Genomic DNA, 26,326 nt, shown 5'->3' with positions numbered 1-26,326 from the left:
CACAGATGTCAATATAATAGGAAACAGTCAATCTTATCTTCGGATTCAAGACAGCCGTTTTATTTATTCATGCAGTTTTCATCTCTATACATTTTGCTCATTTTTTTATTGTCGCTAGAAACAGTAACTACATTATTGAAAGGTCAATCAGGAAGAATCGACGTGAACCCTACCACTCTCTCCCAGATCCCCAGCCCCTACACCAATTTAATTTAATTATTATTTTTAATTCCAGGCAGCTTCACTGCGACAGGATTACAATACATAAGAATCTCTTCGTGTCCTACGTGTTAACGGGCGTTGGTTGGATCATTTACTACCTGAAGGTGCCCCTAGATCACGATGTGATAGTGTCTAACCCGGTGAGAGTCCCGCATCGTGTACCTTAATAAATCCATAAACTGTTAATTATTTAACTTACTAGTATATATAAATCAATTTATTTATTTATTTATTTATTTATTTATTACATCGATGAATAAGCACATAATTTTTATTCTAAGAAAATAATTACACCAAGACACTGCTCCCACACCCTCTCAGCTTCAGTAAATAAGTGTCATTTTTGGGCATGAGACAGGTCACATTGGTAATAGAAATAAATTAAAAGTCCGTTTTTTTTTCGGCATCAGCACCTGATTTATCATTTACTGGCTGAAATATAGATACAGTAGATAGATAGACAGATAGATAGATACTGTAGATATTAATGCACGATGGACGTTTTTTAAACATAGCCATTGTTCAAATACGCACGTCCAAGCAAGCGAGTTTCACCCATAGCTACATGTAGACGGCCACGAATACATGCAGTAACCGCACATATTCTGTATTTTAGTTTTGGTGCCAGGGTCTGCACGTCCTTGTGCAGTATCTCACAGTGTGTAACTACTTCTGGATGTTTTGTGAAGGGCTGTATCTACACACAATCATAGTGGTCGCGTTCACCACCGGGAAAGCGTTGCTCATATGTTGTTGCGTCATAGGATGGGGTAGGTTATTGTGACGTCAGTTAGTTCGTATTGATATGTGACGTAATGGCGATAGCAGTGATTTCGTGTCGCTGGTTTAGGCCTATATGACGCGCAAGTGCTTGTGACGTCAGTCGTAAGTGTTTAGGTGTAACGTACATGTAACAGTGATGATTGTTCTTATATTGTGGGTGAGAATGCATGAATACGACGCCATGACCAGTTTTCGTGATTTTTTTGGACATTTCATACTTAGTTTATCACAATCATCTTTGTAGAATGTGTTTATATATATCATCTATATTTACTTCATTAATTAATTAATTAATTTCCACAGGTTTACCCGCGGTCATCACTTTCATATACGCCTCTATACGTGGTATTTTGCGGGACGCTACCCACGAGTAAGTACAGTGTACATGTACATGTGGAAAAAATGTTCCCGTCCATGTGGGCATTAGTGAATGCATATTATACATGTATTAATGTACCACCATACTGCATATACCGGTACTTTTAAAGTTTGATCATTTGTATAAGCTGATATATTAGCAGTGGGGACGTAACCAGTCACTTTAATCGATCATCAAGATTGTGAAAAACTACTCCCTTACTAAAAGGTGATTTGAGATTGACTAGGATAATAGTTCAAATAAAGGTAACAATGAAGGATACCTTGTTTTTTATGCATTTATCCATTTCCTTTTTTTTTTTTTTTTTTTTTTTTGACGCATTTGTCCATTTCCTTTTTTCTTTTTGACATATTTGTTGACTTGCATTCTCATCGTCATCTGATTTGAACTGCAATATAACATTGATTTTCTGGCAGGCATATTGTTCAAGCCTTCGGATCCAGGTCCAACATTATTTCGATCTTGGCGTCAAAAACCAGTGCATTATTTAATGCAAATGGTCTGTGAATTTCAAATCAATATCTAATGGAAATTAATTTCCTTTATGTAATTCAGTCTTTATATGTTTTTTTTTTTTTTTTTCTGATAGATGTTGGATAATTAACAGTCCATATTTTTGGATTCTCAATGGAACGGTGGCATTTTCCTTGTTAGTAAGTACTCACTGCAATCTTTGTGAATGCCATTTATAATCGATTTGGTTAATTTTAAGAAAAACAATCATGTCATTTAAAATCATTTCTTGGGAATCTGAAGAATAAAATGAAAGACTCCGTTATTGTAAAGACCCGTCTCTCGTGTGTTCAAAATCGCTTTTATTTTACTGTTACTACATTTGTTTGCGTTTATCCGTAAATTATTCGTATATTTAGACAAAAAATAGACAAAGCAGAGTATGTTTTGTTTAAATTGGCCCTGAGAATTAATTATAAATACATTAATTTCAGCTTAACTTGGCATTCTTGTGTAACATAGTGCGAGTGCTGATGACGAAACTGAGAGCTGTAAACTCCCCTGACACCAATCAAGGCAGGTGAGATACTTGATGACGTCATTATTTCATGACGTCTGTTGGTGACGCACATTATATCAAGAATCTGTTGACAATCGATTGCTATTATAATCGTCGCCATGAAAACTGCATAGTGCCAATCAATCCCTCACAAAATTCAAAATAAGCTCATCTGAGACAACAAGATTATGCTTAATGATGTATTTGAGAGATCTTTGACATGTTCCACTATTACAGATGTCGTCAACACGCTCGGGACTTAATCATTAGTTTATGGTAGTTTAGACAACCCTCAACGTTTTGAGCGGAGAGACATATTCCCCAACATCTTAATCCAAAAGCCATAGGGATTTACACGTTTGTATCTCATAATTTAAGGGCGGTGATAGCTATAGGCTCAAATATTGCAAAAAAGCAGGCTGAAGATTCACACGCAATCAGTTTTAGGCTCTTCTCTAAGCTCTTGTGCGTGTCGGCACGTATAACAGGGTCGATTGATTGATACAAAGTGACTGCAGTATGTTCGAATTAGTTTAAAAAGACGAACGCGCAGTTAGAACAATCCGTTAATACTGTGCAAGGGCGGAAGGTTGTTGCAATTTGCGAGAAGGCTTAGCGGAGTTAGACATTGTTTCCAGTCTTTTTGGCAGCGATTACTAACCGTCAGTCGATATCTCAATTAGCATTACATATACTGAAGAGATAAACACGGTTAACGAGTGTTTTTTATTGAGTCTAGACCAAACGAGAGTCGAATGATACCCACGAGTAAAATAAAAAGGAATCAGTTTAACGAGAACAACACATTTGTTTCGTTACAGGTATCTGCCTGTGCCTAACGATCCCATTATGTATACATATATATATCTCGGACTAAAAAATGATATACCATGCTTTTATAACAGTGGTACTAGTATATTTCGAATAATTTTAATTATTAAATATTAAATAATTAATTAAAAAAAAAAAAGATCGCAATACATATTTGAAGTTTTGAGGTTAAATCGTGTTGTATCGGTGTGACAGGAATCAGTGGCAAATTTAGGGGAGGGGGTCTGGGGTTCCAACATGATTACACCAGGCTAGTGTTAGTCCGAGTATTGGGGTTAGTTTAAGGGACGAAGGTCTCCTGTACAGGAACGGACTACGGTTTCTACCGCACAACTATTCCTGTCACGCTGCACGGTATACCCCGTACTTTAATGGTCATTATTGGCAATGTCAGTGGGGCTGTGCCTTTTCTTTTCACGCTCACTAAATATTTTTATCAAAAGTTGATATATTTACATCATTTTTGAATTGATTCCAATAAAAGTGGGTTCAGATACGAAACAGTAGGCTAATTATGAGGAGATCAATAGTGGTGTACTTACCTACCTGACTTTGAACCACTGCATCACGTCGCATCCAGCAACTTGGTCTCTAGATACTGTGACGCTTGCATTGGGAGCCTGTTTCACTCGTCAGTCATTGCCTGCTGGATATGTATAATGTTTTGTATTGAAGATTGCTTCTCGTTCACTGCTCATTCCGAGCATGTTTCAGGCCAGTCCATATAGGAGTTCCCTTGTTGCTGCAGCTCTCGTATTGCAGCCCCCCCCCCCTCCATGCTTTAGAGATGCCCTCACTGTCCTTCTCCAACATGATGCGAACGGCCAGGATTTCGTGTCTGCATCGTTGTCCATGTCACTGACCCTCCATTGAATAAATATTTCCAGGTTGCCTTGCAGACAAGAAGCTATTCTGATGACAATGTTCGACAAGACGCACGTACATGTAGCCTCGTTCTGGGTTGACTGGAACGAAGGCTGTCCAAAACATAAGTTTGTTTGATGACGATTTGCGACTACCCTGGAAACTTGACTTGTTGCTCTTCTATAAGTGCCTTACAATCTGTTCCATAGATGATTCGACTTGCTGTCTTCCTTATTTTCTATAATTTGCCATCTGACGCCTTTCACAAATTGTCATTGTTTGGAAAATGTACCCGTGTATTAAGTCAATTCTTGCGACGTGCGCTTTATGTGCCACGCCCACACTTTTTTCTTTTAGTGGTAATTAACCCCGTGCATGTTGTAATAAGTCGGGCGGTGAATAGTAATCGCGTGTCACTGACCCAAGACAACAAAGAAGACCTATCAACGCGGATTTTCTTCTTCCCTGTGATATAGTGGTTGCGAAATTAATGACACAAGGCCCATTGCTTCGTTTTCTTACTATGAACGTGTTTTAATTCTTGTGACGAATCTCTACACGATATACAAATATGATGGTAACGTCTGTAGGAAAACCAGGGATACGTGTTGTAACGTCCATTGCTCAGACTACCGGTTTGTGTCTAGTGATATCAACGTACCCGTTCCCCTTATTATTCTAATCGACCACCACGCCCATACAGCGGTTGAATTCCCAGATGGTTCACCCAAATATTCGGAGTATCCTCCAGTCTTCCCCAATTTCTCCAATTTTCCCCGTACAAGAATAAGATTTAAAAAAAATGAAATGCTCATCCCGGGTTTTCCCAACCTTTCTTTATTCCTTTGATGCTTTGGATATGAATTACGTTAATAATAACCATACACTCTTGATAACTGTGACCTGCCGATGTAAACTGACCCCCAACTTAATCTAATGCAAGCATAAAAAGATCACTTTGATAGGCATGCACATGTACAGCTATTGCACGTGTTTCGTTCTAATCAATCGCATCGTTTTTTTAAGAAAAACTAAAAAATAAAATAAAATTACTCACATAAGATAGGGTGTCTGGATTTTCGAATGTTCTCATCACTGTAGGCCTAACCGCTGAAAGCAGAAAAAGTAGATGCGTCTTATTGCAATATTCTAAAACGTGAAACATTTGAATGACGTGATAGCACAAGTCATATTTTTGTCCGTGTTTTGTTTCAGAAAAGCGGTGAGAGCTACGTTGATCCTGATACCTCTGCTGGGACTACAGTTCGTTCTGTTCCCTTTCACCCCTTCAGACAGCCACACTAAAACGTACTACTTGATTGCGTCAGCATTTGTGACATCATTCCAGGTAAGCCCAAAAACTGTGTGTGACGTCACTTTATTATAAATGAAGAAATCATTGAAGCAAACATGGTGATAATTTGCTTTAAGTCCTTCGACGTTGGATTTAAAAATGCGGCTATGATAATTAGGTTAAATTTGTTGGAAAGGGAACTTAGTTGGGTAAGATCCACATCGGTCCATATTGATGCCGATTTTTGGGTGGATTTGGTGACTTTTTTAAAACTCAGGTCCTTGGATAAACATTATACAAGGTTTTTGCTTCGACTGCATCTAAAGCGTTAACTTTACATATGCATGCCATGTATATGCAGTTAAGCGACAGCTCTTTCCTTTTTCAGGGTTTCTTCGTGGCACTAATTTATTGCTTCTTGAACAGCGAGGTAATTCAGTTGTTTTATTAGCTTTTGGTATAAAAACCATTTTACTGAAACGCCTTATCTGTTTGCCAAAAAGGTAAATCACCCCTTGAGCGTTTACTTTTTAATCTTATTGTTTTCAATATTAATGCCTTAACAATTCACGTCATGTATACTGCTATGGCAAAAAGTACCCCTTTCAAACAGATAACGTGCCACGCTTACTAGCGCCTGGACGTGTTCTATTATTATTATTATTATTATTATTATTATTATTATTATTATTATTATTAGTTTTACATTAAGGGCAGTTCAATGGCTATTTATAACATCTGTTTCAAGGTCCTTACGGTGCTCCGCCGGAAGTGGGAGCAGTACAAACTGATGCGGGGTTCACAGGACTCCAGCAGCTCCCCACGGCGCCCGAGCAGCACGTACTACACCAGTGCCGAGGTAACCGCACACGCTTCCTCCTCTAAGCTCAAACACAAACGATCCACCGTGGCCACATTACACCCCAGCCCCAGCCACAGCGAGCAGCACAGCACTTGCGAATGCCTCTGAGCGGCTCTTTGTACCGTGGTGTATTACAGTCTATGAGAAGGTGTGGGTCTCGTCATATGTGCTGTTATTTATGTCTTTCTTTTTTGTCTTTTTTGTGTAATTACGTATTTATTTTATTTTTATTTTTTCGTCGTTACTGTGTTAATGTTTTCCTTTTCTGTTGTTATCCGGACTCTGAAAAATGTCCAGCAGATGGAAGGTAATGTTTGAACATATAATAGTACTTGACGTTGCCAAAAGATACCTGTATTCAGTATACATGTACATTGTACTGGCTAGTAAACCCAAAGTTTTTGTTTGTTTGTTTGTTTTTATTTGTTTGTTTGTTTTTATTTATTTATTAATTTTTGTTATTTATTCTTTTTATGTAGATTTAGAATTATTAGTATTTATTTTCACCAGTGCTTCTGTAGAAATTTAACATTCATCAAGTATTTTCGGACCAGTTCTTTTGTCTGTAATCTCGCAAACAACTCGAAATATTTTTATTGATTTTTGGTGGTGGTCAATAAGATTTAGATTGGTTTCATTTATACATGTATAACACATTTCAGTTCTACTTATTGTCTTGGTTACGGTGTTGTGTATCCTCTGCATGGAGGCAAACCAAGAAAACCAGGGCCCCGTAGTTCGAAAGCATCGCGTATTGCGAATAGCGATACCACATAGAGGCTAATGTATATTATATGGGGCGAGTATGGGCGAGTTATGGAATCGAGAAGCTTGCTCTCGGTCGCAATGCGCGATGCTTTTGAGTTACATGGGCCCTGTTCTCTACATGGTATTGCTTTTGCCTCATATGCACCTATACTGTATCGTTTTGGGTATTTAACTGTTATATATGACGTACTCGGCATTGGGGTAAAATTAGTCACAAATATGCTTTGCACATCGATATATGCCATGATTTGTTAGCAACCCTTACGCTTCTCTTGCGACTTATGAAAAAGTTACGTGCATCGAGCAATCTGCGTCGTCGACCCGCTTCCGTTCTTGTCTTTTGCTGCGTTCGAAACTAAAACAAATATTTTGCGACCGTGTGTTTGTGTGTAAGTGTGTTGGTGCGTGCGCGCTGAAATAGTGACACTCGGCACTATACATCTGACAACAAAACATAAGGCTAATAACGTTAATATTTTACTAAAACAGTCTGTGATCAATTTTTTAACAACCTACTGATTTAGGTAGCATTCAGAACAGTGGGCTATCTACCGGTATTCCGCGGGTGAAATATGGCGTCTTATCCGCTAATAACCGCTGAATAGATTCCTCGTGGGGAAGTATTCAAGTGGGTGGGCCATATTTGACCTGCGAACTAGTTAGCTCACTGTTCTGAATGCGGCTGTAGGCTGTAATCAAATTTATCTTTATCGGATATAAAATAAGCAAAACTTGAATTTAATTACATCTTTTCACTAATCGACTAATACGAGTTAATTACGAGTCATCTTATAATGATCACATTTTCTAAGGCAGATATTTTTTGTTTTGTCTTGTAAATGACATTCTTAACCGGCAACTAATTGTTCTCAAAATAACGTTGTTTTCTTTGCCATCATTTCTGTGTTATCATTTCAGCCCACTACCGCTGTGGAAATGTCAACCCTGCATAACAACGCATGAAGCTACCATAGATGGCGAGTTCGTCAACATGGGAGACAAGAAAAGCCACAAGTATTTTGCTAGCAAACAGCATATGTTGATGCACCATGCTTTGCAGGCAATGAAACGATATCGCCACGACTTAATCAGTCAAGAATACAAAGAGCGGGTGTATTTATTTTATTTTATATATATTTAATATCGTCAAGCTTTTGTCCAACGTTATTTATTTGTCGGGAGAATGACTGTTAATATAACGATGAAAAAATTAATTCACTAATGGTGAATAATCAGCATTAACATAATTGTAGGCTTTGAGCACACCCAAGTTGAGGCTTCCCTAACTAGACGCGGCTCAAATATCTCGCGAACCACTTGAACGCATGTCGCGTAATCCCTGCAGGGACGGCGCCAGCGGGAGGCGGGAAATACATAATGGTATTGCGCGGCATGTTTTCAAGTGTGCGCCATATTTGAATAGCGGTTCTGTCGGGCTGCAGCTCAACTTGGTAGTGAACCGAAACTTATATTAACTTAAGTGTTTATTAATTACGGTATATTGTACTGTACTTGTATATTTTTGGTAGACCTCGCATCCAACGTGCTACACTGGGCCGACAATTCGTCCGTTATATGCGTTTACCGTTCTTTTTCGTCATATAGGGAACGGGACCTCAGTAAAAAGTGCATTACAGGCTAATGTCCGACTTAAACGAGACCTTCATATGCGATGTGATATGTGTTTCAAATGAAACATTGATATCAGGATGCCATGTGACATCAGGCTGTATAGGCACATGTATTTCGTGTAATTAAATTACATATTCACGTGCACCACGAAGGATTCCTTCAAAAGGAAACAGTTATGTTTTGAATATTGTTTATATTTGTATTTATCGTGGATGGAAGTTTGTGTTTTCAAAACTGCGAGCAGAGAATGCCTCATATGGCGATGGCAAGTCCTAAAGCACAAAATAACGGTGCCACGTTTTGTTATTTGTATAGGCTTTTTCCAATTATTAAAGAAAATCAATAAAAGGAACACGTTTTTATTGTGGTTATATTTTATTATATTAAAATTTCAAGAAACGATGGAGTTTACTCATACAGTAGCTTTTCTCCTCTGCTTGAACTTGAATAACGGTATCTGCATATACTGAGTGTATAAAAAGTTTTAGCACCATAGTTATATTACACATTTAAAAAATCAAAACAAAACTAAAAGCAATTTGCAGCTTTTTTATGTGTAGATCGGTGTGCTAAAGTACACATTTAACACTTCTGTGCATGCTTTTGTTTAAACAATATATAAAGTACATCAAATCCATCTGCATGCAATATAACTCGATTCCTTTTGACAACACTGCGGCACACGATACAGTTTGTAGCTTTAGTCCTCACGTAAGTGAGCCGCTTTATTATACTAATTGCTCATCCTTTCTTCTGCATAAACATGTACATGTACTGCATGTACAATTTAACCTTGGTCACGTTTCTTAGTTTTACGTTTGACAAATCACATGCAAGACATGGCTTGCCGTGTCCTGTAGGTGACATATTGCATGCTAACATAACACACATTTCCCTATGTAACAGAATATGTATATGCTTATAATGATAACAATATGCAAAGGCAGCATATTAAATTGATAATCAATAAGAAAACTAGGAATGGAATGTCACAGAAGCAAGCTGATCCAGTTTCTACTAAGTTTATTCGGAATTAAATGCAGCTCGGCAAGTCATCTCAAAATGCACCGTCTGTGCTGGAAGTCGGTCAAATTCGGCTAATCCCGGCTACGCTTTCCGTGGGATTACGGAAACGGAATCGGACGGGGTCTCCCGAATGGTGCTATGGTGGTTATAAAACGTGGTTAAGCATCTTCAAGTCTGATGTTTACGTGGGATCGGCTTTACCTTGACTCACATTAAAAATAAACACATTTGCAGTGCAGATCTGGCGAAATTACACCACAATAAGAAGTCGTCAGCTACTGTTAACATAATTAGCCCGTTTTATCTTAATAAAACATTCAGACAACATAACTAATTTGTGCAGAATCGACCGATTATATGTAATAAACATATTTCCCCCATATGCCTTGTGGCAGGTATGGGCAACATAACACATAATAATATTACAACTGTAACGAATGCATTTATAAATATACAATACATGTAGACGATACTCTACCAATATAACAATATGACTACCGGTACATGCATTTGACTGGATATATTACTTATACGTGTATATATAATCGCGGCAACGAGACGTACATAATAATAATAATAATAATAATAATAATAATAATAACAACGACAAGTTATTTCAAAATTACAACACCGGGGATGAATTATATTGTATTGTATAACGACCGAATTTCATGATACAACGGCGACCCCGTTATCACATTAATTGATAGCCCCCTATACAAAGTATACATAAAGGACCAAGCTTCGCACATTTTCAACATTTCAAGGCGTCGATCTCTGCTGTGGAAAACAATGCATTGACTGTGTATGGACGAAGACTCTAATCGCAAGACACGTGACCGGCACGCGTCAGCTGAATGGCCAGTTAATCCGATTGTCGAACAGTTCAAACACTTTTCAATCACTTGATATTCCAGAACAAAAACTTCGAGAGACGTGTCACTGCTTCTGGTACGTCGATCTCTTTTCTTTTCTTTTTTTTACATTCTTCTCGTCTGTGTCCAGCTGGGTAATGATACCAGGATGGATCCATCTCTTCAACAAGATTCAACTACATTCTGCAAATCGCTCATGATATGTGACGTCAGACACAATGTGACGTAACGACATTGCACCAGACTACCATGACGTAATCGTGTTTCATTCCTAATTAATCTTTCTTTAATCTCCACTTTTTCTTTTCCTTTTTCTTTCAACATACAGATTGAAGCATTCTTGTGAATCAGAAAGATGCTGTTCGAGAACTTCAGCTGCATTCCGCTGTACAGTGATTGAAAAATTAATCACTCAAATCCTATCGTCACGTATTAATTCGAAACCTCATGCCCCATCGCAGAAAGCGTCGATGTTCATTCATATACCCGTAAATTCCAACACATGCGATGACCACTGCTCAAGTGACCACAGGTTCTTATAATGCTTCCAACATCTCTTTCTCTTTTATGCACGGTTCCACATTCAAAAGCTTGTGATCCGAGTTAATCTTTTGCAATCTAGTCATGCCGTTCTCGCAGCAACCGCCGTTGCTAAGCAACTTATTCTGTTGTGTGTTGGAATTCTGTAAAAAAAGAGAAAATATGCATAGTTTGTAAACAGTAACATTGTGCTTCTAAAAGAAATTCATCTCGTGGAGGTTAAGCAGGCCTTAATGTATATAACAGCTGTTAGAGTTTATTGCAAATGCGTAGGTATATGATAACATTGTCAAATAGAATGCGCGTGAGAGAGAAAGAAAGCAATATACGAGTACATATTGTGAAGTATATTACGTTATTAAGCTCGTTATCAAACATATATACGATAGCATAGGGGATACATACTCGACACATACATGTACATGTGGCGCAAATAGTAAGCAATGGGCTGTGCAAGCGTAGCAAATATACCATACCTACGACACAGACAGGACGTGACGTCAGACATGTGTGGGTGCAGGTGCGTTGGCGTCATGCTCAATATTAATGGATGCGTATCGGCACAGTTTAGGCGTGGATGACGTCAGCGATGACGTCATTGATGACGTAGCTGCCGAGTCACCTCTTCGAAGGCGTTGAGTTCGGGGTGAGGACTTGGATGAAGGAGACGACAAATGTTAGTGCAGTTTAAAGCTACATGCATTCGTGGGTTAGTCGGACTCTAAACTCTACCATGCCCTTGTGGTATTAGGTCTGTCGACGCATGCGCAGTATTAGTTTTAATTTACCATGCGCTCTAATGGACTCAAGCGTGAACCGTTTTCTCCACTACCCATGCAAGAACTATCTTCTCCACTATTCCTTTTCCCTAGTAGGCCTACGAATTATCTGCTACGTGTTACTCTAAGAGACGAGGACTTACTAGTATTGCTGCTAAACCTTCTTAAAAGAATCCTTTCGACACGCTAATATAATCATGCAGAATTCTCCCACTCCGTGTTTTTGAAACCTTTGTTAACTTTTTCCTCACAAATACACCCATTTCTAAATGCAGGCACACATGTCCGAAAACGCACTGATGAAAAATATCAGCATTTAATTTACAACAAAACCACGTGATCTAAACGTAAGCCTCGGGTTCGAAAACCGGCATATCCCGACATGCAATTAAAACTTCTCTCGGTTGCAAGCTACAGTCACTTTCACTGTTAGCTTGTGAGTTTCTATATTTGTGTGTCTCCTTCTGAGTAAGACGCCGTGTAACGTATTTTCCTCCAAGCGTGAGCATAACAAATACCTCTGTTTGTGAAAGGAAGAACGAGGACGTCCGTGATGTCCGCCTCTTTCCTCTGACACTGCCAAATTTCTGTAATTGATAGCGTTGCCATTTCTTCTTAATGGCGGCCTGCACCTAGAAAGAGAAAAATGAATATGAATGTAAAAGACCTTGCTCGTTCCAAAAGGGACGGATGATTTTCTCTTGATTTGTTAATTGTGGTTTTCAAAAGCAGGATGTACTGGTAGTACCGGTACATGTACATGCCTATATTATTAATTGATGTGCAGGTGCAATACAGCCTAAATGCTTATGCAATTACACTGTCAAAAGGAATTTAAAAATCTGCATCGGCGCAAACATACAAAAGCAGACAAGAAACAATGCTTTCTTTTCAAAGTAATGTCCTATTCTCAGCAACATCCCCACCCCACCAGATATTGACGGTTTTGACTGTTTAATGGGCATAAGGTCATGGTGAAGTCCCTGTCTCCGAAACTGTTTAAAGAATGATTCATTATTATTATTATTATTATTAGTATTATTATATGATCATTGAAAATTTGCATCTCTTTTTTGCCTTACCTCTCCATTTAAGAAACAGTAGATGATTGACACGAATATGCCCTGGGAGGACTGTAATATGGCATTTACGATGTGGTAAGCGGCTTTGGATATCTTGTCGTTGGAGGGGAGCACGTACAGAAGGTAGGTAATCCCAAGGAGTGGGAACAACACGAGGATGGCCTTTAATGCTTTCCTTTAAACATGAAAATGAAAATAAAAAATTGAAATCCAATATTTTAACCATAGAATGTTTTGATGATGTGAAGAGTAGAGCCCGTTAAATCGATCAATGCGTACTCAAACAATTGGCACATCAACACAAAAAAAGGACCATTTTACGACAGTGACTTCAGTATTGATTCCCAATAACCAGAGTATATAATAATCAAACCGAAATATTATCAACGGCTTTGTTTAATTTTTAGCAATTCATCATCTATGTTCTATGAATGCTCGGCGGGATATAGACATCAAGTGGATGGAGTTAGTGGACAGATAGAGGCTTATCTCGAAAGCACCACACTGTCTTTGTAAATAAATAAATAATGGCATAAATATGACAACCACTAAACATAAATCAATTTAATCGTTTAAGAAACACAACTTTAAATTATTAGCATCCAATTCTCACACTTACCGAACTTGGTTGGTTTCTACCGTATTGTTAGCAGTGAGTTTTGTGACTAAAATGCAGATGATCTTGATCAAAAAGAACAAATTGATCTAGAATAGAAAAAAACATTTATATATTATATTCAGCAAACATACGCACTGCGAAACAGATGTTCCATACAATATAATGCGCACACGCCATTATACTCAATTGCGTTAGATGAGCTAAACACACTGTCATGGATTGTGCTCTATTTGCAAATAAATGCGATAACAAAATGGTTGTGACAACTTATATCATTTTGATAAGCATAGGTATGCCAAGGGCATCAAAGTCACATACATGTAAGAGCCAGTTTAAATATTTCGATACTGATAACGAAAAGGGACGTAAAAGAACTCACCACAATGGCTGCAATACTGGGAGCTGCTATTATCCAGAAGAGAGGGTGTCCGGCGTAGTTGTCCCAGCATTTGTCGGGGTGCTTGAATTTCATACATATCGCCCAGACCATCACGAACAGACCAGGCAAACCTGAAGAGATGTGTACATTAAGAATGATACAAGTGTCTGGCATACATGTATCTGATACTCTCTCTCTTTCTCTCTCTCTCTCTGTTCGGGATCATATGTTGGGGTGCATTTAGGTCTTTCTCATATTACGATTTTATTAAGCTAACTGGAACATGTGATTAAGATGAAAAAGGGCAAGTATTATTCATTACAGCAACGCGCATGTTAATAAAATTACAAAAAACATAAATATTGAAATTAATACATAAACAATCAAGCAAAATTACCTACCCCAACCAATAAAATAGTACAACAGAAACGGGGTCTCCGTACTGAAGACTGATATGGCTATTCTGTTGTGCAGGAACAACCCCTCCACAAACATCCAGAATATGTTGGCCATGACGGAGTACTGAAGCAACGCTTGGATTAATTTGCATAGCCACTCCTGGCAAAAAAAGACAAAGTCAATGATTTAACTTAAAGCGTGTATCGGTAGGGCAGAAGACGAAGGAGCATGAGGTTTATGCATTCCCCCTGTCTACCCTCCCTGTGGACCACTATGGAGCAATTTAATTATTTGACTCAAAACCTCACAACGCATGATTTATTTCACATTTAAAAAAGTACACTCCCAGTTTGTTAAAAATTATAAAAATCAATAAGCAATACCAACATTTATGTATTTTATTAATATAATCATATTATTGTTATTATTATTATTTTATTGACTACGTTGTCTCACAGTATGTGCTGGTAATTACACTGCCGTAAAATGGTTACCGATCCAAGTAAATTAAAACTGTTTATTATTATTATTATTATTATTATTATTATTATTATTATTATTATTATTATAACATACTCACCACTTGGCGGTACGTGCCCTTCGTATCCAGGTCATCAGCTGACGTAATGTAAGGCTCAAACATCACGAACACGATCAAATAACGGATTATGAAGGAGACCACGAGGTTCTTGTGAACTGATATACGACTGCACTGGAGCGATCTGAAATAAATAAATGAATGAAAAATAAATATATAATCAATGGTTAAATGTTTCAAATAGGTAGACAGATGGGCAGACAGACAGACAGACAGACAGATAGTTCTGCAGGAAGACAGACGGTGAGAAATAAATTCATGTAGAGGGCTGAAACAACGCTGTGGGAAATACAAAAAGGAATTCCCTAAGAGATAGATCACGAAAAAAAGTAGTACAGTTTGTTTTATAATATACATATTCCACCAACTATATATCACCATCATCAACAAATTAAAATGGTTGTGGCATAGAGGATGGGTGGCAAATGAAGTGGCCGTGGACGTAGTAGCTACATAAGTTGTCATCTGATGTGGTTTACCGAGCACTAGAATACAAACTTGTGGGTTACCGAGACTAAAATACCGACTTCGGTCTCTGGTACCGAGCGGTTGAATCAAACCTTTTTCGTGTCTCTCCACAAATTGATACCAGAACTCGTCTGTGCCATTTGTACTTAGTGAATGAGAGGTGAATGCAAGATGTAAGGACAGGGAGTTCTAATACTAAGAAAAGAGTGACATTCAAATCTAGTTACATCGTCTTTTACACTTGAAATATACTGCAACCTGAGTCCCGTAAAAATAAATAAACAAATAAACAAATAGATAAATAAATAACAGTAATAATGATAATAAAGATAATAATAAGAATGCATGCTAGGTAAACAATCAGTATGACAAATACAAACAGCTTAACGGTGGAACAAACGTGTGCACCATATTACTCTCCCCTTAAAATACTCAAATTCTTAAACGTAACGCCGTTAGATCACTTACTTGAAAAATTGGAATATAACCCACGTGATCATCAAGAGTAGTAACGACACGATGCTTCCGTAGAAATAGATGTCCCGGAGAACGATCGCCGTCATCAACTCACTCTCGTCTACTAGCTGTAAACAATTACACAAAATGAATAGATATATAAATTTCACTATTGATCCACATTATTTCTATAATATTTATCTCCATTTGTGTTCTCAAATCATATACATCAAATATTCTCAAATCATGTGGCCATCATAAACCATTTGCATTCTTCCTAAAATGCACACCACATTCAATATCCTATAAATATAACGAAAGGTTAGTATTTTGGAAGCAAAGAAAATCACCTGTGTTGGCGATGTTGGCCCGTAGAACTTGTTAATAAGGTCCTGGTCAAGGCACGCGGTGTAGTTTGTCCAGTTCCCGTGTGCCCACTGACCATCTGCGTTACAGAAACGATGACCATAACGCTGGACTGAAATACCAGAAGACAAATAAGTTTTTAAGATGACGCTACTATTTTATTGTTACTACTACTACTACTACTACTACTACTACTACTCCTCCTCCTCCTCCTCCATGTACTACTACTTATCATCATTATCATCATAATAAAAATAATAAGAAGAAGAAGAACCAATTGTGATTATGGCGACTTGTAAACATATGAATGCATTAAATTGGAATATGATTGAATAGCTGTTTAAATTTTTAGGAGTTGTTCACAAAAAGTAACTACACGTACGAAATAGTACAGGTCGATGCACACGGATGCGCAGCTCACAACTAGCACAATTTTAATGTTTGGTTTATTGTCGACTTTTGACATCAAGTTGAACTGCGCGTGCGAGCGCGCGTATGTTTGTGCGTGTGCCTGTGTGCGCGGTAGTGTGTGTCTGTGAACCTGCGTGCGTGTTGATGTGTGTCTGTGTGAGTGCAAACGTGTGTGTGTGTGTGTGTGTGTGTGTGAGAGAGAGAGAGAGAGTGAGAGAGAGCAAGAGAGATGTGGTAGCAACCTACCGTCATTATCATGGGCAAATACGAATGGACACGGGTTGTACACCGTTTTGTTCGCTTCTGTCACTGGCCAACAGTAGTAGTTATCCCACGTGGCATTGCAGTGCTTATCTGAAACAGTAATGCAGTCATCACAAAAATTGTTGTAAATGTTGCAATATTCACCCTTTTAAATCTGACATGTATTTTTCAAGTATGTGCATAGTACTACTATTACTTTACTATTACTATTATTTCGATTTCTATAAAGTGCACATCTAAAAGCGCATTTTCTAGTACAGGTGGTGAAAAGAGCAAAGAGCAAAATTTTATATATGCACTTTTAATCAGCTGTTGATGCATGTACTGGTACACATACATTCTCCATCTGACAGGAGAGGCCAAAAAGCCTACCCACAAACTCTTTAACCACGCGATGACCCTTTGATAAGGCTATTTTTACATTTGAAACGAAGATGAAAACTCGGGAATGTTCACACCTTCTGTATCACTCATTCTCAAGATTTGAGGGCAGCTCAAAACTGACCGACCATCTGTCCGGAAAAAACCTCCATTTCTCGTAATTCTCAGTTGGTTGAAAGGCAAAAGGGTAGTGAAAAGTGATATTACATATTTAGTTGTATGTGTTTAACATATGTCACCTGACTAAAGTTTGTTAAAGACGTTGACTAGAAATATGCCCTAAAAACTTCCGGTTGCTGTATATATTCTTGGACTTGTGAGTGTTTTTGTATCGAGCTACAGCGTTATCATTCTCTATATTTTGAATAAACAGTTCTTGACTATTTATGTTCTTATTGTTTTGGACGCGTTAGTCTCTTATCACAGTCATGTAGAAGTTTAACCTATGGTTTGCTGTTTTTCTAAATAAGTTATTATTATCATATGATATAATTTTCTTTGAATTCGTACTTGTCAGCGAAAGTAGCTTGACGCTTTCAAATGTATGTATCACTGTATTATAAGATTGCAACTTTACAAAATCCCCTGTAGAATAACGAATCTGAGATAAAACTTTTTTATCAGACTGAAAAAAAAAAGAAAAATTTACCCCTTTAATAACTTATGGGGGGACATTCACCCTATCGTGTTCACACGTGTTATTTGCATTTCCATGTGGAATGTCAATCCGTTTCTTTAAACCCAAGTAAATCATTAGCTGACATTAAACAACATTCGGGAAAATGTTCAGTTAAAGCTCCAAACGCGTCGAGGTCTCGGATTTGCACCGCATTAAGGCAACATTACGATTGAAAGTGACGTTAAGGAACCTAGCCCGTGAATTTAAAACGCTGTTTAAAGCTGGGGAGGAGGGGTAGAGCGTGTCAACAGGGTCGTAACGCCACAGTTGGTCCACGCTAACGATGAGCAAACCGGTGTAAGAGCTCACAGCGAAAAATGGCAGAATCGAATAAACCCCGATTGTTATCATATATGGCAAAATGAAAAAAAGATCAAATACAATACAGTACAATATAATAAAATGGTAACAAAATTGGGTCAAGTTTAGCCACGGTCATATTCGATTCAACAAAATGTTGTGGGCAGAGAGAACTGATCACAGTGATTGCACTTAAGGAGAATCTCCAGAGGACTTGGATCGATCCAGCTAGTGCGATGGTTTTATCTGGCCGCTCAATACGTCTGCTTTCTTTCAAACCCTGTTGGAACTTGACAACTCATTTCATAACCACCACCCCAGGACCCCGTCGTCAATGCGGGTCACCCTGTGGGGGGAAGGGATAGCTATCCTGTTCCTTTCGGCAACCTTGGCCATCAGTGTGCAACCCTCTGGAACCCTCAGTCAGTGGCACCATTCCCAGACCTTATCGTACTAACTGTGGATCGATCTATCTCCAAGGGGATTCTCGCTAAATTGCAATCAATTTAAGCGGTTTTTATGCCTTTCACGCCTACTGAAGCTGCCAGGGGGTAAAAAATTATTGTTTAGCAGCTTCAGTAGGCATGCCAAACATCTAAGCGGTTTAAGCTAAAAGTAATCTAGCTAGAAACCCCTCGGAGATGGATCGATCCTGTTAGATCAATCTAGGTATGGGGACCCAGTCAATGTGAGGCACCCTGTGGGGTAAATAGGGGGCACCTGCAATAACCCTGGTTTCTATCAGACACTGTTTCCATTTCCCTTATGCCAATATACACGTAAAACCTGCGGGATTCCTTGTACACTGACTGAGCCAAGACTGGTTTCATATTATTGGTAATAAACTTTTAGAGCAATTGAATTTCTCGGAACATGGTTGAGTTTTGTGGAACACGTGTTTTTTTTGGCGTTTACCTGCATTTTATGTGATTGCTGAAAACCGTCTAAGTGTTCGTAGTTTAAATGTATCTTTGGCCTATAGTCTTCAATTTGTCAGTTTAAAAAATGAGAAGCGACATTTGATTTATCGACAGGTGGCAAGATATACACCCATTTCTGTCTATATATGTATATTTAGACAGGTTCGAAACAGCCAACCTAAATTTTAGTCTAAAATATCCATTTCTAGTGATGGGTATCGCACAATCAATATATATTAGTTCGCCAGCATGTAACGAGTAAAGGATCTCTTCTTCTAATTGCAAGATACAGGGTAGTGAACATGTACATTTTGTATCCTCACACGCTTAACCCAAAAATACATTCAGGAAGAGGGGAAGAACTTGACTCCGTTCCTTAGACGCCAAACTCTTGCGTAATACTTTCAAAAAACGGCCTTCACTGATATTAGATCAGATAAAGTTATAAACCCCTTCAAACACGACAAAAATACCAAGTTCATTCTAGGTGATCTTGAAGCTCATCATTCATTTCAACGGTAGGAGTGATAGAGTAAGTTCCGTTACACTAATTAGGCGTGAGTTTCCCTTTGATGTGAGCTACCATAAGTTATAACAAACAGGTGCTCTTCAACGCCTCCCGAGGTGAGGTAGACGTTTGTCATGTAACATACGGGAAGTCTGTCTGATAGAGAGCAGCTGAATCTCGCCATGATGTACATAGGATTATATTTAGAAGGAATAATAGTAATCAAACCAACGACAACAACAACAACAACAATAATGATATTAACAACAATAATAATAATAATAGATTTTAAAAAGGAAAACATAATTTGCACCTCGTTTTATCCGTTTTATCGCATTTTTGTGCGCTGCGTGTCATCATTTCAAGTTTCAAATGGCATGAATGCATCGAATAAAGACGTTTTGAGTAAAGGAACCTTTTTTAATAGAGCAAACAAGTGTGTGTTCTTTTATCAGCGATGATCAAGGAGTAGATGACATTCAATGATATAATTTGGCACTTACACCTTCTACAAGAAAGAGGACTTTGCGCCTATATTAGTGTTTTTTGATGTATTCACGCCCTGGCGACGAGCTAATTGAATATCATTAAGCCGGTTGTTTTCCTTATTTTTATTCCATTAAGGTTATTCATAGCTCTGGGGTTGAACGGGTCGCATCCAGGGCGAGTTATTTTCGGCGAAAGACAGGTGACAGTTTTAAACAGCTGTGATAAAATATAATGTATTCTTATTACTGGATGTGCAGGCAGCTTTTTAAGAGCGCTTTTATCCCAAATACATAAGTTATGAACGATGAGCTTAGAACATCCGTAAGGCATCTTTCATAACTCATGTGTGTGCGACAATGAACTATTGATATGGGTAAAAATGTAAAAGCGCTCTAATCTGAAGGACCAGAATCAGCCGATCCTCGTCACAGAAATTGTGAAATGTAATGTTTCTTTTGATTTAGGGTTCTAAAGTACATATAAAAACTTACGGGTCAGAAAATGTAACTTACATTTTGGTGTGGGAAGATTCCAAAATGATATCATGCACTCCCGGCCCTCTGGCGTCAAATCTACCAAGATGCGCCTCTGCCACGATTCGAAGTTTGACATGAGCGTCAAATTATGCGCCACGTTGACAGGCCCGTCATTCTGGTGGTCGCTAGGCATCTTGTTGACCATCTGGACACAGTGAGTTCAAACCTGGGTAAAAAAATGAAAAAAATATTGAAAAAAAAAATATATATATATTAGGCATTTGTCTGCAAAGGTTTCTAAAACATTTAAAACAATACTACCCCTTTATTATTCAAATATCAGTAACTCTATGCTACCGGTATATGCCTTTGTTCTCTCTCTCTCTCTCTCTCTCTCTCTCTCTCTCTCTCTCAAGATATAATGAACTTGTGCAATCGTTCACTTCTGAAGTTTTACATCTCACAACTGAAACTCTTCAACTATATGGGTGACACAATTCTCAACACACATTATATTTTCTTTATTGTTTTTTCCTCATCTCCTGGCAAAAAAATCTTGCATCAAATATCAACCTCTTTTAAACCGCAACGGTTCTAATTATAACTTTCGCGGTCTGTCTATTTCGCTTGGCCGAGAGCCTTATTTTCGGAGCAACCATTGTTCCCGTATAATATTCTTGGCAAGGTTAAAGTCAGACAGGGTGAGCGGCTTTTTTGGAGGCATCTCGGTGCGAGTTTCAAATACAATACTGCATAAAAAAGTTTCCTCGTCCAATCACGCAAGAATACAAACAGATTCAGTGTAAAGGAAACACAATTAGAAGGCCCCGGCTCGGGGAGGTTATTAAAGCGAATTGTTATCCCAGTCAACGAGACGTTTTAATCGCAAACGCACCCGTTTTTGGAGATGTTAAAATCTCTGAGTCTTAGGTATGCGGGGTTGGTTTGGTGCTAAGAGCCTCTGGCTTCTTCTGACAGTTTTTTTAGTTCGTTTCCCAATTCCTGCAGTTTCGCTGTCAAAGGCACAGTCTGGATCTCAGCACTATTAACGCTATACTTTTGCCACTCCCAGGGCACAGTGTGTCTTTCATATTTGCATGACACTTTAGAGTCATACGATGGCCTCAAAGAAACTTGTTTGGTCTGTATGCTTCATTGCTACATATTATTAGGCGTTATAAGGATTATGTGCTAGTTTTTGGGTTTTACCGAATGTAAACTCTCTCTCTCTCTCTCTCTCTCTCTCTCTCTCTCCATGAACTATAATTTTCAAAATAATACGTCTCGGGAATATTCTCTTACTGAAGTTCAATAACGCTAAGTTGTCCTGGATGCTCAAGAGCTTGATAACAAACATAACGGATAGTAATATGCAGTAACCTGCGTGACTAAGGGCAAAATTCACTGATTCATTTTTTTACGTCCAGATATACACCCTACTCTAAAGCATCATTGATTACTATATCGTGTAGCTTAAAGCCTGGATTTCCCTTCTACAAACGATAATAGTATGGCTTGGGGAGGCGATTTTGTACAGATATACTACCGCAATATCGATGATTCACAGTTCCCGTTATCTTCCGATAAAACCCGTATAAATTAGAGACGTTCGTCAATAAGACTTCAGGCAAAGTAACCGACACCAAAAGCAACGTCCTCTCGCTTTCGAGTTTGCATTGGTTTCATGGAATACGTTGACATCGAGGCCACTTAGCAGAAAATGCGCATGATCGATTTTCAAAGGCGTCGATATTACGTGATATGTACCACTGACCACCCGGTGACTTCCAATGGACACATAATGCTTCCTTAATCCCTATTTAGGCAGTGATTACACACTTAATGGACATGAAAAATGTTTCAATTCAGCTACCAGCCGTGTCTTTCATTTAAACAGCAACACGACGTCTTCCTTTACCCTATTGTTCTTGTAAATCACCGCTCAGACGCGCCTGGTTATTGCATTGATTCGACAGCAACGCGGTTTTCACTTTTCTCCTATTCTTTTATTATTATTATTATTATTATTATTATTATTATTATTATTATTATTATTATTATTATAACTGTCGTATAGAGATGAATGTGACCAAAACGCGATTGCTATCGAGAATGTCACTTTTCTTGTTTTTGGTCTTGTAAATGATACGCTATCCGGCATAAAAAATGTGATTTAAACGTCGTTGATACAAGAAGACTAAGTTATCATCACTTTTCCTTCAGCCGATGTGGCGTTTTGCAAGCGCTTAATTCTAAAGTGAGTCACGCGTTACATTGGACTAATGATTAAGATAAAAGAGAGAGAGAGAGGGAGAAAGAAAAAAACTCCCTGGAATGTAGGTGCTCTCCGAGCCCATTTTTCTTACTTCAAAAAAAAAAAAAAAAAAAAAAAAAAAAAAAAAAAAAAAAACTCGTCTCGGCTGGAAAATCATCACTACACCAGTAGATATCTAATAGCAAGTTTCCTAGACACAACTTTGAACACCTGAGAACCATTTGATCTTCATGACCACTTATTCTCAGACAACCTACTTCTCCACTGCACACATTTCGAGCAGTTCATCCTCATCAGAATGTAATGGGCCTAAGTTACTATATAAATGATTATGAAAATGATACTGCACATTATTTTCTCGCCAATGGCGCTTAGCACATTGTTCATACAATATGTATTTCGCGTTCACCAGGCCGTTGTTCTAAGTTTGTCACAGCATAAGTAGAAGTATGCGAGACTAAATTGAGTTATGAATAATTGACAAACTAAAACTACCCTCCATTGTTATTGAACGCAGTTAAGTGCTTGCACAAAGTAGTCCAGTCATGCAATGATATGGCGAAGCACTACTTTCAAACAACGCGGCGATTCTTATCTGTCAAAAAGAAAAATGTTCTCGAAATAAACGAATAACACTTAATGTTTCATAACACATACTAGATACGTTTGTTGCACCTGTAAAAGACATCGGTAATAACTTACCTCCCAAATGCTGGGAAGCACAACACGTTTAGAGACGGGTCTATATGCTAGTATTATATAGAATTATGTAGGGAAATTCGACACGTTTCAGGTAAACAAGGCACGGCTTCCACTGCATTGTTGAACACAAGCATGTATATTTGCATTTTTTAATGCCCTGATCTTTTCGTTACAATCATCAAATTAAAAGACTCAGAGATGCATGTTTTTTCATTGTTCTGGCAGCAACACTCACACTGCTGCAGGACAACGGGCGGGCCTTAAACTTGACAACAAATCAACATTATCAAATTCACAATAGTTATCTTATATAGAATACGTCATTGTTAGTGTTTACACGTACATCATCGATCGTGTCCCCACGGCAGTCAGTACTTAATGCAATAAAAATGCTTTCGGGTCTTACACCCCATTTCCATAGATTAGATCGACCTACTTTAGATCGACCTAACTCCCTGGGGGTTCACGCTAAATAGCTGTCAGCCGGGCGGACACGAAAGTTAATTACCCCCTTACAGCTTGTAGTAGGCGGGACGGACATTTAAGTCGGATTATCTGAAAGTAATCTAGTGAGACTCCCCGAGGGGATAGATCGATCTAAAATCTATGGGAATAGAGCCTATAAGTTCACAAGTTTTTTTCACAACACGACCTTAACCAGACAACCGCTCTTTACATTCAGACCAATAACTGTCGTCTATTTTGATTAAAGAAAAAAAAAAAAACAGTAGAGGTCCCCTTATTTAAACAAGCCGATGTTGCTGTTTTATTGCCAGAAAGACATGGCTGATGCTTCAGACCCAAAAATTACTGAAATGGAGTGGAGTTGACTATCCATGGTTTAACCAGCTATTGAGTTGACTGATATAAATCTCAATGTCATTTATCCTAAACTAAGGTACGATAAGTCCTCGGTGAACATTTCTTTGCCGGGTTTTTATTTGGCTAAAATTATTTTGTGTAAGTGTCCCTTGGTCTGATTTAGAAACTATTGCCCATCCAAATGGAACGGAAATTAAGTTATTGATTGATGGGCAATTTATTGTCCGCACAAGTTGGATCAAACTTTTCTTTGGAAATCTATCCTAAATGGAGGTGTCATTTCCTTGGCAAAATTGAACCATCTTTCACTCTCGATATTCCTAATAGGTATAATTTGCCAGACAGAGACAATTGCTGCTTCCCGAAGGCTGTAAGCGTCAGGTGCCCACGTTTAAACATTAATCAGAAACCTTGTAAACAACAACTTTATATGGCGTTTATAGGTAAATCAACGCAACGGTTTAAGCTTACATTTTTAAATGAGTAATGAATGCATATAAATAATTCATTTAATAAGGATAACGTTTGACAACAAAAACATATAATGGTACGAGCCTGTCTGCGGACCTATGTCTGCCTAAAGCAGAATATTCAAGCTTTCAAACAAATATAGGTTCACCTCATTAAGGAAAACCAAACCTAGTCACAAACAGGCGTGATTTGAATAAAGCTATAATCAAAACGTTAATGATGAAATGTAAAACTGCTATTGACAGTCACGCAAACGGAAAGCGCTAGAAACCACTAAAAGACCATTGTAAAACAAAAAAGCATTATCAAAAATTACAATATCAATTAAAACTTGAAAAGAAAATGGACCAAAAATACGTCGTGTAGGATTCAAGAAAAAGCAATGTTAGGTATAACGCACTTACCACTTCCGCGCACCGAGTGGATCTGCCAACAGATGCTCTGCGAGTTTCTGTTTTATGTCAGAAGGCGACAGAACCAGATTCCCTCGTGGAGTTCTGGGTTTTCGGTATGTTTTCCTTTGTCGGATTTTTCGCTTGTCTTCTTGGTTTACTTCACAGCAACGTTTTTGCCTCCGCAATTTACTCTGGCATCAATTTGCATTAAGTTTCAACTAAGCGTGTTCCAAAGAACCAGGTAGTATTCAATGACCACGTGGTTGCACAAAGTGAAATACACCAGCTTGTTCGTTAACGGTGCACGGGAGTCCTCAAAACGAAATCAAATCAGTTAATCTAGGACTAATGCCAACCCTTTCGAAGACTTTGTTTTATCCAGAATGAAACCTAGCTGTTCAACCAAAATGTATTGGAAACATCCACACTCTTTTCTGCAGTGACAACAGGCATATACGTGCCTTAAATTTATCTAAAAATCCGCAAATCTCGTGCTGCTTGTCACGTGTTCAAAAAGCCACGCCCAGGCAAATGACACGTGGGTTGAAAGACAGTTCCTTGCACGATTCACCCCAACTGATACATTCACAACTCTGCAGAATAAAATAAAAAAAAAATCAAGGGCCAATACAAGTCGAAACGCACAGCAGTCCTACGCACGCAATTCAGACTCCAGGCCTGGGCGATCAGGTTCCTACAGTCCGAATGAGTTTTCAAATTTCAATCAGGTAAAACTGTCAGTGCCACACATACGAAGTATGTTATTGCTGCAGGGGGTAAATTGCCTCGTAGAACCCAGTCAGGCGTTAGGCGACTATATGCTCCCGTTGTCAGACCAATGATTTCGGGCTGGGTTACGGGAACACAGTTAAGCCTTGAGCTGTCCACACGCTGCAATCTCTTTTGCTCGGGTGACTATCCCCATCTGTTTAAAATAAAAAAAGTACGAGTATAAGTGAGTGTTGAAACTATTGCCTACTGTTTTCCCCTTCTAGCCGG

General features: G+C 38.4%; 2 protein-coding genes across 14 annotated transcripts in view; one reads left to right on the top strand and one right to left on the bottom strand.

Moving 5' to 3' along the window:
* The window catches only part of LOC106179577 (calcitonin gene-related peptide type 1 receptor), a 60,370-nt gene extending 51,361 nt beyond the window's left edge, over positions 1–9,009 (top strand). For 4 of the 5 annotated variants that reach the window (XM_087012993.1, XM_087012996.1, XM_087012995.1 and 1 more), the window contains 9 exons: positions 236–362; positions 839–992; positions 1,309–1,375; positions 1,974–2,037; positions 2,332–2,417; positions 5,307–5,439; positions 5,774–5,815; positions 6,134–6,395; positions 7,934–9,009. In XM_087012993.1, coding sequence (XP_086869119.1) covers positions 236–362; positions 839–992; positions 1,309–1,375; positions 1,974–2,037; positions 2,332–2,417; positions 5,307–5,439; positions 5,774–5,815; positions 6,134–6,355 — 895 coding nt within the window. In that variant the 3' untranslated portion in view covers positions 6,356–6,395; positions 7,934–9,009. The remainder of the gene's footprint in view (positions 1–235; positions 363–838; positions 993–1,308; positions 1,376–1,973; positions 2,038–2,331; positions 2,418–5,306; positions 5,440–5,773; positions 5,816–6,133; positions 6,396–7,933) is intronic. The other variant, XM_087012997.1, reaches the window with a different exon arrangement.
* LOC106179399 (corticotropin-releasing hormone receptor 1) overlaps positions 9,004–26,326 on the bottom strand; it is a 53,684-nt gene continuing 36,361 nt past the window's right edge. For 7 of the 9 annotated variants that reach the window (XR_015334496.1, XR_015334495.1, XR_015334497.1 and 4 more), the window contains exons 2-13: positions 25,337–26,252; positions 20,699–20,888; positions 16,892–16,999; positions 16,219–16,346; positions 15,881–15,996; positions 14,927–15,068; positions 14,349–14,505; positions 13,948–14,078; positions 13,569–13,654; positions 12,950–13,124; positions 11,565–12,499; positions 9,004–11,231 (exon numbers count right to left, since the gene is read on the bottom strand). Coding sequence is in view for 1 of the 9 variants with exons in the window: in XM_013563012.3 (XP_013418466.1) it covers positions 11,085–11,231; positions 12,386–12,499; positions 12,950–13,124; positions 13,569–13,654; positions 13,948–14,078; positions 14,349–14,505; positions 14,927–15,068; positions 15,881–15,996; positions 16,219–16,346; positions 16,892–16,999; positions 20,699–20,867 (1,473 nt within the window). In the remaining 8 variants the exon portion in view is untranslated. The remainder of the gene's footprint in view (positions 11,232–11,564; positions 12,500–12,949; positions 13,125–13,568; positions 13,655–13,947; positions 14,079–14,348; positions 14,506–14,926; positions 15,069–15,880; positions 15,997–16,218; positions 16,347–16,891; positions 17,000–20,698; positions 20,889–25,336; positions 26,253–26,326) is intronic. The other 2 variants (XM_013563012.3, XR_015334499.1) reach the window with 2 other exon arrangements.

This window comes from Lingula anatina, chromosome 5, assembly GCF_051362555.1.
Source record: "Lingula anatina isolate TDL-2025a chromosome 5, LinAna3.0, whole genome shotgun sequence".
NCBI lineage: Eukaryota > Metazoa > Brachiopoda > Lingulata > Lingulida > Lingulidae > Lingula > Lingula anatina.
This window is presented reverse-complemented; position numbering and strand designations above follow the sequence as displayed.